Raw genomic sequence first — 14863 nt, 5'->3', positions numbered from 1 at the left:
GGAATGCATTAGTGTGGGCCAGTTTTTAGGGGGAAAAATGGACTGATAGGCCTCAGATTACAGTTATCTTCCCATTTGGTTGTCCAAAATCTGGAAGTTTCACCGCGCAAGTAGTCTGCTGTTTGACTGTGATTATTTCATGGCAGACAGCTATGAAGTGGCAACTGTTTGACTGAAGTGACAGGGGATAGCATGTAGTTTGTAAACATGTGTAACTTGTTGACACTGAAGACTTGTTTGTGGTAATTCCGGCCCATGCAAAAGTAGTGCTTTTTGTGTAAAATGGGTGTACTCCGGCCTGGTTTAGAGGGTGTGTCTGTTTAAACCAATATGCTGGGAGAAAGAGCTGGACAACAGGGGTTGTCCTTTTCAGGGTATGTGTCCCCCATGCAGGCAAAGGTACATACAAAACTTCACGGGCCTGCTGATATTAATAAAAATGTTATAGCCACTAAGGCTATATAGAAACATATAACGAAATTAATTGTGGTCTGAGGCCATCTAGTGTAAGTGTCGGATACTCTGGTCCGGGTCGAGTTTGACCCTCGAGTACTCCGAGTCCAATATTTTGAACTCGTGGAGGCCCCACATGACGGCTATTGTCGTAGCGCTGTCGTCTAATTCAAACATTGGAAACCTTGGCTGTTAAAACCATTTTACTTTCTCATAGCTATATGAAAGGATGGGATTTAATCCATGCAATTCGATGTTAATTGCAGGGGCCTAGCTTCCATATACGCAGGTATGCAGCTGCGTATCACCTGAGATAACAAATATTTTTTTATTAAAATATATGATGTAAATGCGTGTATGATCTATGCCAATAGCGTTTTATTCCATTGCCGAAAAGGTCTGCGTACCACCTGAAAATTCAAAGCTGGGCCCCTGAATTGTTTTTGACAAAGAATTTTTTTTTTTAAATGGTATTGCATGAGAGTTGATGTGGACTTAATAATATGCTGGTGTATATCAGTTTTAGCATTATTCATAGGCGTATGGGTTCCCATTTTTGTAGGGGGCAGACTTATTTTTGCCCAAATTAAACGAAAATGCCCGAATCCGGATAACAACATTTATTCATTTTAGCATTACTGCTAAACAGTTCTTTCTATAGGGTTTCAAACGAGTGGAGAGGGGAGGGGGTGGAACGGTCGATTTGTACTAATTTTACTTGTACTCTCAAAACTAAAAAAAAACTTTAAAAAAACAACCGACAGGCAACATTCAACTAACAACAAAAAAGACACAAATCGCCCAACGATTTTAGAAAATAACGATAATAATTCACATTACTTCTGCTAATAAATATATAAAATATCTTGAAGGAGACATATCATTCCATTTGTTATCTAGTCTGCTGTGACGTTATGATGTCGGGTCTGAGGAAGTGTCTTGTAGTTTCCGTCAACACCGTCACGTGGTTACAGCGGCGATGTTTCCGACCCAGCCGCGTGTGTCTCAAACTTGAACTGAAGTACGAAACGGACCGCTATAACGGAGTGCTGGTCGACCTGGCCGGGATGCCTCATGAGATATCGGACATCGACTTTGACAAACTGTTAACAGGCGAGTGCAGTAGCTTAGAATTCCCCTATCTTGTAATAAAATGCATGCTGGCAGTGAATGTATTTTAACTTAATATATTTTTAATATTGCAAATACATACGTTCTAAATAATATCACAAGCGTAGGAAGGTGCCAAAAAGTGGGGGTGGGGGTGGGGGGGGGGGCACTTTTATATTTACACACTTTTACACTATTATAAAGCAAATATAAAGCAAAATATCTGAAAAGTGGGGGGGGGGCACTTGCCCCCCACCCCCCGTTTCCTTCGCCAGTGAATATTGTTTTAGAAGCATTTATTGATGTGTTTTATGTTAATTATCAAATATACTTCAGACACAGCGGAAGCAAGTAGATATGGGGGTGGTGACTGAGCTTGAAGGCGCTAAGCAAAGTTTCTATTGGGTTCGAGGGTATGCTTCCCCGTACAGTTTTAACAACTATATGTCCTAAAATGCAATTCCCTGCATTCTACAAATAAACTACATCTCTACCTTAAGATTTACTACCAAAAATATGTACCTGCATGGATACCATCTGTTTTCGGCTTAGTTGGTGGATGTGTGTGTGTGTGTGTGTGTGTGTTTGTGTGTTTGTGTGCTTGCGTGCGTGCGTGCGTGCGTGCGTGCGTGCGTGCGTGCGCGCGTGCGTGCGCGTGTCTTAAGTTTAACAGTCGGGTTCACCAAAGGTTCAACTATCCAGTCTTTTCCAATAAAGATGTACTAGTTGGAACTAAAGAACTAAGATGGCGTCCATAAATTACGTAAACCCAGAGCTGTGTGGTGGGGATTTTGGGACTACGTGCAAATGCTATGCAAGGGAGAGGGGTTCTCTGACAGTTGTATACGCTGCCCAGAACAGTGTTATAGCATTTTGGTACCACGATGCGTTACGTCTGCTGTGTTTCATTATTTCATATAGTTTTTACGCATCACACCTATGTAATAAGCTGCTCCTTTGATTGTCTGAAACAATGTCGTTAAACATTTATGTCCTTTATCAATACTGTACAAGCGCGCGCACGCGTTTGTGGGTGGTAATGCAAACGACCGTTTTTAATCGAAAAAAGAAGAAGATAAAAATATCAATAAACACATTTAGGAGAGTGCAGAGGAGGTACGGGAAAAAAATAGTATTTTTTTTGTATATTTGAGAAACTTGTTAACCAGTCTGCAAATGTTAATAAAGATGTGAACGGCCCCTTAATCAACAGATTTTGGACTTATCTGCCTATAAAATGAGAATTGCTGACTAACCGCGAGTGTGTTGTGTTGTAACACCAGACTCCTTGATGTCGTGGCGCAGTGAACGCAAGTCGAACGTGTGGATGAAGGTGCCCATGTCTCTCAGCAGCCTCATCAGCGTGGCCGGCCACCACGGCTTCACGTACCACCACGCCGAGGGCACGTCAGCCATGCTTAAACTGTGGCTAGACGACAGCAGAGATGACGTCACGCCGCAGTTCGCAACACACCAAATAGGAGTCTCAGGTACGTTAGATGGAGATTATTACTTCTTTAAATAGCACCACCGACGACGACGAAATTACCCCTGTTGCTACTAAGATATGATAGGATAAACATAACGTAACACGACGTGACGTGTCATATCAATATAACAACATAACGTGACATGACGTGACGTGACGCAACGTAACGTAACGTAACATAAGATTCGGTGTTTTTAGTAGCCTATAACCATTGTACATTTATTGTGTCTCAAATAATATATAGTTTTATATCACTAAACATCATATATTAATCTGTATTTCTACAAATGTTTAATGTAATGATGATTTAATCTTATACATATATACATCTTTAATAGTTTGGTGTGTCACTCTGACGTATTACACATGCACCTGACATAATGTCTTCAGAAACACTAAATTCGTCAATACATCATAGAATCAGTACAAGTAACAGCTTTGTTTTATTTATTTTTCATCAGGTTTTGTTATCCGAGAGGACGTCAGACAACTGCTGGTTGTTCAGGACAAACACAGACCCGTACGTATGTTTCGTTAAAGCAGCAATGTCGAGATACTTTGTATACTGAGAAATATACAATAATAGATCACTTGTAGTAAAATGTGTCTTTTATAATCATCTTTAGTTTCTGGCGATCCCAGAATTACAGTGCATGTATATAACTAAGTATAAGTCATAAACAAATATGTATTCCACAATTAGTGTCTCTTTTAAAAACATCGATTTGTGTTGAGGAATACTAAAACAAAACACGTTATTGTTATGATTTCTCAAGCCAGAGTGGTTTTGTGACGACCGGTTATTTTTAATGTACCTCTTTGTCTCATCGTATCTTTCTTTTTTGTTTTTTAAAAAACAAATTATTGGCATTTAATTTGAAATCTCAGAAGTTTAGTACACTTTAATTACTACTATCAAATAGTGTTGAATCGTTTTGGGGTTGTTATTGGGTGTTTTTTGGTGGGGGGGGGGGGGGGGGGGTCAATTCAATTCTTTTCATACTTATATCGAATTAAGGTTCAAGGGCCCTATCCTGGGTATCTGGGCTATGTGTCCAAGAAATGGTCAGTGAGAGGTAAGTTAGTGACCTTACATCTTCCCCACCGAGTCCTGAAAACTCGCACTGGGTGGGACATACCAGCTTTAAGACCGACGGATTAACCATAACGCCATGATGACTTGGACTCGCTCATTCATTTTATGAATTCATACCGTGTTCATATCTAATTAAAGTTCAAGCACACTATCCTGGGCACATGCAGTGTGTCCAGGACAGTGGTGTTAGTGATTAATGAGAGAGAAGTTGATGTAGTGGCCTTACACCTACCCACCGAGTCGTTAAACACTCGCTGTGATGTGAACACAGTACCTACCAGCCACAAGTCCGATTGCTTAACCACACCACCACCGAGGTCGGTTTGACGACTCAGTCTGTTTTGCATTTTTATAATGTTTTGGGGCATTTTTTTTCTCTCTCTCTCGCTCTCTCCTATGGGAAATAACTCTCGTTTCACCCCTATGGGAAATAACTCGTGAGACTTTACCTTTAAAATACATCATCGTGGTAACTGAATATTTTAACAGGTCTGCGTTTTTCGCGTGGGTTCGTTTCGTTTCAGACAATGTGTTTTAGTTTATCAGCCCTTCTGTGTTATTAAGTTGAGGAATCAACTTACAAAATATATGTGGAAATCACCACTCATTTGAAGGTCTACAGACTTGAACGTAATAAATAAAATGAGGGGAGTGATTAATTGCTCCCCTTACTTATTAAATGGGGAGCCATTTAAGATATCGATATTACCATATTGAGCATTGATTTTTAATCCTTTTTTTTAAATTTCACATGGCAAAGGTAGTCTTTTAGAGGAATGATAGGGAGCGAGAGTGATAGATCTCCTTAAGCGTTCTGGTCTAGGTCTAAAATATATTTTTGTTATTGTATATCATTTCACATAATCATTATCCAAATTTAAGAACGGCTAGATATAGACCTCCGGAAGCTTGTCAAGTAATTATTACTGTTAATCTGGATTCACGTAAGCCCAAGAAACTCTGCAGTATATGTATGCGTTTTATCCAACCGTTTTACGGATTACTAGTACACATACTAAATTGCTAAACTGCACACCAATCACCGCCAAGTGCGTGAAATGCATGCGGGCGTATGTGAACTTAACTTTAACAATAACGCCAAATTATTGATATATTGTACCAGCTATAACCTTTCAAGATTAGAAAAAGTATTTTGCCGACAACCACTCCCGAAGATAACGTTTGCTACAATCACGTTGTGTATTATTATTGTCTGCAAAGTTCATATACTAACTGTCAAGTCAATTACCATCTCAGCTATACATGTACATAACTCTGTCAAAAATGTGACCGGCATCGGTGGCGTCGTGGCAGGCCATCGGTCTACAGGCTGGTAGGTACTGGGTTCGGATCCCAGTCGATGCATGGGATTTTTAATCGAGATACCGACTCCAAACCCTGAGTGAGTGCTCCGCAAGGCTCAATGGGTAGGTGTAAACCACTTGCACCGACCAGTGATCCATAACTGGTTCAACAAAGGCCATGGTTTGTGCTATCCTGCCTGTGGGAAGCGCAAATAAAAGATCCCTTGCTGCCTGTCGTAAAAAGAGTAGCCTATGTGGCGACAGCGAGTTTCCTCTAAAAACAGTGTCAGAATGACCATATGTTTGACGTCCAATAGCCGATGATAAGATATAAAAACAAAGTGCTCTAGCGGCGTCGTTAAATAAAACAAACTTTACTGTCAAAAGTGGGCCATCTATGCACAAAATGTCAGCTTAATGTATTCAGGCATCATGGGCACAAAGACAGACAGACAGACAGACGAAGACAAAACCTATAGTCCCTTCTGGTTGGACCTGTAGGCGACTAAATAATAAAAGCTCATGGCAGTTACCTCCCATTCCACTCCTGAAAAATAAAACAAAACGTTTATTTTTGTTTAAAAGACCCTTTATATGTATAATGTGCAGACACGGATTTAGGGGGATGGTGTTAGGGGTGCGTACCTCTCCCCCGAACTTCAAAATACCCCATGAAGTAATATCGTGGTCAGCTTGGTGTTACTTATTGAAGGGTGTTTTATATAATACGTATTAGTTTACTTTGGAATATTGTTTGTGTTCTTTTTCGGTGTGTTTTTTTCACCCCTCCCTAGAACAATCTTGCAACCGTCCCTGTGTGTCCTGAATCAGTTTTATTGCCCTTTGGTTATTTAAGTCTAGGTACTGAGAGGGCGCAGGCGCGTGTGCAGGAATTAATGCAGGGTGGGAGGGGAGGGTCTAAACTGGCAAGCGAAGATTCTAGGTGGGGTGTCAAGTCACCCTCTTCCGGAAAATATATTTTTAAAACGAAAATTAGCTGTGAGAACGAGGTTTGAACCCCGAATCCCCCCTCCACACACACACACACACACACACACACACACACACACACACAACACACACACACACACACACACACACACACACACACACACACACACACTCTACTCGCGCTTGGGCCACCTTCTTAATAACGAAATGTGACTGAAACAGGTGAGTCTCTTGCACCTATTAAGAAAGGTTCCTGGTTGTTCTTGAAGCAGTTCTAAGGGAGAGGGGACTGGCAGGCGGTTGTTGGCCTGCTCGCCGACAGCTGAATCAATGGGTAATTAGTTATTACATAGCTCATTTGGAGCGAACTCGAGTTCACATTTCACTGATAAAACTAAGAGAGCGGTTAACGTCAGATAACTTGGATAACTGGCATTTCGGCTTTTATGTAGAATTTCTCTAGTCATATCAAGGTAACACAGGCGATTTGAAATATAGGTACATTTACGTAGTTTTCGTGGCAGGGTTCGTGTTCGTGGAAGGGGTTGCCACGGTCAAGGTAATTATCCACAAATATAATCGAATAACTGAAGTGCAATAAATTATAATCTGCCTTGTTGGTCCAGTGGTGAAGTCATAAAACTTTAGGTTGAATTTGTATCCATTGAATACATATACAGTTTAATGAGAAAGTTTAAGATCAGTACACTGACCTCTCTCTGAGGTACTGAGATGCGAACCTAATACCTACAAGCCTGCCATTTATAGATAAAGATGCCAGTATGTTGTGTAATCATCTTGCCTGCAGTGGCAGCGTGTATGACTGGGGTTTTTTTTTTTTCCAGCACACATTGTGGAAATTTCCAGGCGGTCTAGCAGATTTAGGAGAGGATATAGGTAAAAGATTAATCTTGTAAGAGTGAAAATAACCCGTAGCAAAACTTTTTGCTGTGTAATATTTGCTATATTTGTGCAGTTTTAATGTGCGTGAGATGTGGAAAACGGACGCGTCAAAACATTAATTCTATGGTTATTAATAGCATCGTTTTCATCTATTTACATAGATATTAAAAGTTCATAGTCCTCTTAAAAACGAAACCTGCCGCCGTCACTCCACGAGCTTCTCTTTTCAATTCCAAGATGCCCACATCCATTCAAGGTTCGAGTATGCTCTATCGCTGCCTAATACCAGCATTCCCATCCCATCCCATCCCATCTCATCCCATCCCATCCCACCCGCTATACAGTGGTCCATTCCAGTCTGAAAGAAAGAAAGAAATGTTTTATTTAATGACGCGCTCAACACATTTTATTTACGGTTATATGGTGTCAGATATATGGTTAAGGACCACATAAATATTGAGAGAGGAAACCCGCTGTCGACTCTTCATGGGCTACTCTTTTCAATTAGCAGCAAGGGATCTTTTATATGCACCATCCCACAGACAGGATAGTACATACCACGATCTTTGTTACACCTGATGTGGAGCACTGGCTGGACGAGAAATAGCCCAATGGACTGGGATCGATCCTGGACCGACCGCGCATCAATTGAACGCATTACCACTGGGCTACGTCCCGCCCCTATTCCAGCCTGAGACACGAGGCTCCGGAGGATAAGAGATGAAGAGTTAATGTTGGTGAGGATCAAGTTGATTCCGATGTTGATTGGTGATCCTTTCGGTTAACAGAAAAACTCCTTTTATATGCACCATTCCACTATTGGGTGGCGTCGTGGTTAAGCCATCGGACATAAGGCTGGTAGGTACAGGGTTCGCAGCCCGGTACCAGCTCCCACCCAGAGCGAGTTTTTCTATCTCACTAATCACTAACAATTAACAACTAACCCACTGTCCTGGACAGACAGCCCAGATAGCTGAGATGTGTGCCCAGGACAGCGTGTTTGAACCTTAATTGAATAAAAGCACGAAAATAAGTTGAAATGAATGAATATCGGGATAGTAGATAGTCACGCAGGTGTCGTTATGCGTTTGTTAGCCTTACCTCTCGGCTCTCGTGAGAATGGTGTTATCAAGAGAGAAATGCCTGTGATGACAATTAGTATTTAATGATGATAAACCTAAACCTATCACACACTAACCTCGTATCACCTTTAACTTGAAAGTAAAACTACAATGTCTGTCACTTCAAAGAGGAGCAGTCATTTCTGGTAATCTTTATAATTATTTACTTTAATGCTTTCAGTTACATTCTATAATCCATTAGCGGATCACGGGACCCGTGTGACCCTCCCCATCCCTTTGAAGTGCCCTTTTTCCCCCCAACTTTTTAAAAATTCATCAATACCCTAAATAATTGCTCTAAAAACGCGTCTTTGGGCATCTTTATGTCAAGGGGCGCGACGTAGCCCAGTGGTAAAGCACTCGCTTGATGCACTGGCAGTTGATCTAGGATCGATCCCCGTCAACTGGCTCATTAGGCTATTTCTCGTTCCAGCCAGTGCACCACGACTGGTATATCAAATGCCGTGGTATGTACTATCCTGTCAGTGGGATAGTACATATAAAATATCCCTTGCTATTAATGGAAAAATGTAGCGGGTTTTCTCTCTGAGACTATAAGTCAAAATTACCAAATGTTTGACATCCAATAGCCGCTGATCAATACATCAATGTAATTTAGTGGTATCGTTAAACAAAACAAACTTCTTTATTTCAAAATTTTCTGGGCAGCATGCTCCGGAACACACACACACACACACACACACACACACCCCGATCTCACTGCATGTTGGTATCTAACTTGCCCTTTTGAGAATTTTGTTATCCACCTTTTTAATAATCCAGGATCAGCGGCTGTAATCATCACAGTTCCAAAATTGGGGAGGGGGGGGGGGGGGGGGGGTAGCACCGAAAGTAAATTTTGTTACTGTTTCTCTATAAATAATTTACATGTTAACTGTTTTTCGAAACAAATGTAAAATTTACACATGTCAACCATAACATAATGAGAATTACAGTCAATTGTAACTACAATCATTTCTGAAAATGGACTCCAGAAACACTCGGAATGTACAGAATCGAACGTTCTGAGCAACCAGCTGTTAGTAGGAGAAATTCTGACTGACGTTAAAAGGACATTCCCAAGTTTGCTGCAATTTTTAAGATGTTATCGACTAACAGAGACTTTTTGAAATATATTTTTCTGCATAAAATAGTCGTGGCTGTATATTAAACGTGTTTCTGATTGTTCTAATATTTGTATTAGGTTAAATTTCATTTTATTTCCTAAAAACTATTTTTTCGTACGTACGAAATTATTTGAAGACAAAATCCAGTTTGGGCTTCTTACAAATATTAAGACGACCAGAAACACATTGACACTGATATCTAAACAAGAAAATATATTTAATAAGCAAGTTTAATCGCAGAAATATTTTATTAGTTGGAAGCATCTTACAATGCAGCAAACTCGGGAATGCCCCTTTAAAGTTGTCTTGACGGTTCAAAATATATCTCTTTGTCATAAAGTTTTAATTGTGACGAATAACGGAACGTTAGTCTTAACAGACACGTTTCTCTTAAAACATTGTATACAAGGTTTAGTTAACACTAATTTTATTTTTAATTGAAATAAAGTGCTTACTACAGAAACTCAAGACTTTGTCTTGGTGTGACCGTTTTGGTGAGCGCGAAGATGTTGATAAAACAGTGTTTTTGTAAATACTCTTAAGAAATGCATTCCTTTAAACAAATACATACGTAGTATTGAAATGTCAGGATGTCTGCAATTCAGAACATTCCCATTAATCACGAGCATATTTATTTACTCATCTCCAGAATATCTTTGCGATTATGTAAGACTGAGAAATAGATTTTACATCATGATATGTGAAGAAATTGACTGTTTCAAATCACAAACTAAATTTATACAAGAAATACTGGCATTTTGACAAAAATTCCATTGTAGCTAGGGATCTTTTATATGCATAATTCATGGATGGGGTAGCGTGGTGCACTATTTGGAACGAAAAATAGCCCAGTGGTCCCACTTTGTTGTTTAAATTAATATGTAAAGACGTTGTTTTTTTAAAAATAACTAATTCATCTGGCGGAAATCAACGGTCTCTCTTGAGAGTATCACAAGAGCACACACACTTTACAGACTGTATGAGTGCACTGTCGCGTCGGCATTTAAACCTTTTGTCAGTCAATAGCAGTCATTCGAGGTCGTTCTTACTTACCATTCATAAAACCAGACAATGACTTCACGTTTATAAATTAAACTATTTGGCAATCACCAAGCCGTATATTGTGGAAGGTCGCTGAAGACTTCTTTTCATGTGTAATTTGTATCGAATTCTTTGCAAAATGGGCTTTGTGTTACCTTGTCTGAGATACGTAGTGACTATGCGTAGGTTTGGCTAGAGCCACTTAGATTATAGATGTCCCAGAGTCAGCAAGTTGGTGATCATTTGCATAAGCAATGCCGTCGACTTGTACAAGGGACGTACCTAGCCTAAAATAAGTGGGGTTCTTGTGAAAAAAAAGAATGATGGCAATGTAATAGGATGTTTCCAAGACAAAATTAGCGCTTTTACCTAAAAAGGGTACTTTTTTGTTCTTTTGCTTTTTCTTTAATTTTGGTGGTGTTGGTGGTGATGGTGGTGATAGAGATACAAGTATCTCTTGTACCACTGTTAACCTAGCCTAGCCTAGCCTATCAGTCGTAGGGTGTTGGTAGAAAAAGAATGAAGGCAATGTAATTGAAGATCTCCAAAACAAAATAGCACTTTTACCTTTAAAAAAAGGTACTTTTTCAAAGATTTTTTCTTCTTTCTTTCTTTCCTTTTGGTGGTGGTGGTGATGGTGGTAGAGATGCAGGTATCTGTTGCACTCCTGCTAGGTAAAACGCCTAGCCTAACATAAGTAGGGTTCTGGCAGAAAAAGAATGAAGGCAATTTAAACGAGGTCTTCTCCATGTAGACAACAAATTTAAAAACAGCACCTTCATCATCAATGGGTACTTTTTATGGTTTCTTGTTTGTGGGATGGTGCTGGTAATGGTGGCGGTGGTAGTGGGGACGCAGCTATCTCTCGCACCCCTGAAAGCCCTGGGTAGCTGTCGAGGAGCGAGGACTCGATAACCCTTGGCTTGTCTGCTCCTTTTGTACGGCCGTATTGAAGCCGTTTGTCAATACTCCGAGGAGCAAGTTGGTCGCCCGACCCAGTGTGTGATGTGTTTGTCAAATACGGGATATAGGTAAAGTGCGGCACAGTCACTCGCACAGACAGTCATTCTTAGCGGCGTGATTTATAGTCGCCTCGTCAATGAAATTCTTCTTGCTTTCCAGACATGGCCTAATCGCTAAACCGATTCATCTCGAGTCGGTCCGCGCAGCGCATCAGCCAACCAGTCTAGTCGCATTACCTACTTATTATGTGACGTATCTGGTTAAATCTATCATGTAGGTCCCCATTGTCGATCCCCGGTGGTTATCGATCAGGTGAAATAGTACTTTGTTCTACCTTCAATCGAACAGAAGTCATTCATCAGCTGCGATATCCGTGTTTTATGTCACCCGTTTATAAAGTACCCCTTTTTATAAAGTAGAAGCACCCTTTTATAAATTGCCATTGTACAGACAGCTTAAGTAATATAACGGATTCGATCACCGGAGTATTGTAGTGCAATATTGTATTGACTAAAAAAATATATAGGAAAGTTTTAGTGCTTGTATTATAGGATTTGATGACAGGATATTGTCATTGTTTGTTGAAATAACACAAAGTTAAGCTAAGGACACGACAATGGCAACAACGACAACAGCATATTAACAGCAACAACCCTTTTATGAGAAAAACATCTAGAAATACAGTAACGCCAAATAAATCTGCTGATCTAGCATAGAGACGTATTTTAAGTGGCTGAAATTTGAAATAAAGGATATAATTACTAAAAAATAACACAAAACGTTTACTTCCTTTTTATTGTTCATACATAGAGATGACACAATGTCATATAGATGTGTCCCATATCATAATTTGCACTATTTTCGTATTTCACCTTCAATCCTTCTGATGTGCACGGCCAAAATCAAAGTGCGGTGATTCGTATTTACGTTTTTGTTGGTTTTAGGTGACACTGCTGTGAGAGAAGTGTACGAAGAGACAGGTATTCACACACGTAAGTAATAAAATAGGTACAGTTATACAGGTATATCAAAGGAAAGGAAAAGAGGAAGTAATAACCCCATACATTTTAAGCTAGAGACAGCCCAACAGACAAATAGAGAGAAAGACAGAGACACGCGCGCACACACACACACACACACACACACACACAGAGAGAGAGAGAGAGCGGGGGGGGGGGGAGAGAAGTAAGGGTAGGTTAAGGATCACACTGATAATGAGAAAGGAAACGTGTGGGATACTCTTTTCTCTTTTTTTTAGCAGTAAATACTCGTTTATATACACCATCCCTGAGACATGATAGCACATACCACAACCTTTGTAATATCAGTTATGCAGCACTGGCTGGAACGAAAAATAGTTCAATGGGCCCACCGACGGGAATTGATCCTGGATTGATTAGGTATCAGGTGAGCGCTTTACCACTGGTCCCGCCCCATCAAGAGAGAGAGAGAAACGGAGAGACAGAAATAGACAGCCAAGATGGACGGATAGAGACAGATGGGTAGAGACAGACTTCACAATCCCGGTCTATATCCAGGTGGCCTTTCATTCGACCAGTCAGAACACGGCTGTCAATACTGTCCAGCATTTGGAATATCTGTTTGCTAATAACGTAAATTCTCTTGAATTCAATTTCACAAAAAGATCGTAGCTACGATTGATTGCAGTGACTTACGATCAGTGTTACGTTTGACACACGTGAGCTTTTTAACAGTTTCACAAAACAGCTGTATGATTGGTGTTAGCTAACTATCTAACGATTAATAATACCTTCTGTACAAAACCAGGTAAATAATGCCGTAGTTATCAACAATTCGTAAATTCTCCAATGTATTCGTTGGTATCGCCGTTTGATTTCCGAAGCGATAATCACCGAATGCATAATACATTCATGAGAGTTACCTTTCACATTTTCGTTTCAATGTCATAAATAACATAAAAAGAATAAGGTAAGGTTGAAAATATTACACGGTCTCTTCTTTTTTTTTCTTCGAATGCAAACTTATGATAAAAACTAAGTCTGAAGTAGCACAGCCCCCCCCCCCCCACACACACACACACACTTCCTTAATCTATTGATCTGACAATACATGTCAGTCCTGGCGTGGGGGGGGGGGGGGGGCTGTGCTACTGATCCACATCAAGTTACCTTCGGAAGATAAAATCTGCGCAATAAATACCAACCTAGTCTCTTCAGACCTGATAACAATGATCAAATCTACGCAATAAACACCTTGATACTTTCGCCCTACTTTTCACTCGAGTTGATCGTTTGATTTATCGACAGCGCCGCAGCTCCTGTACTCGGTTATAAACTTCAAACGTGTCGCAGATCAAGCCAATATATTACTATTGTCCATCGAGCCGGCTGATTAAAACCGATTTATATATCTCTGACGACAAACGATGTGATTTTACAGCCTGTTCCACAGTTGAGGTGTCTTGTAATGATAAGCTACTTTCATGGGTGTCGGCAACAAGTGGCTGTATGTCAACAGTAAGAGACAGTCATTTTAACTCAAAAACATCAATACACAGAGAATGCTGCACGAGTAGTCGTTAGATATCAGTTTATCTTACAACGAGTTATTTGAAAACGTATCTAAACGAGCCCCGGAATTGGTCACTGGCGAAGACAGAGGCTAAGTTCGAGGTGGGCGTGCCTGAACCTCTGTGGATATGGGCACGTTAATAGAGTTTCCCATCCTATCCCATCTAAACGAGCGAAAGAGAATTGGATAGGTTTTAAGACAACGAATGGTATCGTAAACACATGTTAAGTGTTTTCTTTCATACCCTCTATAGTCCATGAGCCAGGACCCAAAATTTGGCCAATTGGTACCACCTGGGGGGGGGGGGGGGGGGGGGAGAATGCTCATAGTGATTTTTGTCAGGGTCTACATCCCTAGGGATGGAAAATTTATGATAGCATACTATAAACAAAACAGTCAAACAAACAAACAAAAAACAGGAACATTAACACAATTTAAACGTCTTTTCCAACTAAACTGTATTTGCTGTACTTCCGCTTGCACAGTCAGCTTATACGCCAAAGAGAAAATATTTTCGGGATTGTTAATTTCATTGGTTTTGGCGATCGGGTCATCATCATAGAGCAGCAACTGAGATGTCTCCCAATCCACATTGGGGCGGAATTTAGCTCAGTGGTGGAGCGTTCGTCTGATATCCGATGGCTACATCAATCAAAGACCGTGGTATGTATTGTTCTGTATATGGGAAGATGCCTATAAAAGATTGTTTGCTGCTTTATGGTTATCAGTAGTCTGTGTGGCGTCAGTGGGCT

General features: G+C 40.4%; 1 protein-coding gene across 1 annotated transcript in view; it reads left to right on the top strand.

Annotated features, from left to right (window-relative positions):
• The window catches only part of LOC121374010 (nucleoside diphosphate-linked moiety X motif 6-like), a 39686-nt gene that overhangs the window by 3508 nt on the left and 21315 nt on the right, over window positions 1–14863 (top strand). Inside the window, exons 2-6 of the mRNA XM_041500882.1 lie at window positions 1354–1566; window positions 2847–3053; window positions 3514–3572; window positions 7249–7300; window positions 12503–12550. Coding sequence (XP_041356816.1) covers window positions 1368–1566; window positions 2847–3053; window positions 3514–3572; window positions 7249–7300; window positions 12503–12550 — 565 coding nt within the window. The 5' untranslated portion in view covers window positions 1354–1367. The remainder of the gene's footprint in view (window positions 1–1353; window positions 1567–2846; window positions 3054–3513; window positions 3573–7248; window positions 7301–12502; window positions 12551–14863) is intronic.

This window comes from Gigantopelta aegis, chromosome 6, assembly GCF_016097555.1.
Source record: "Gigantopelta aegis isolate Gae_Host chromosome 6, Gae_host_genome, whole genome shotgun sequence".
In the NCBI taxonomy this organism is placed as follows: Eukaryota; Metazoa; Mollusca; class Gastropoda; order Neomphalida; family Peltospiridae; genus Gigantopelta; species Gigantopelta aegis.
Note: the sequence above shows the minus strand (reverse complement) of the source record. Positions and strands in the feature narration are given on the sequence as shown.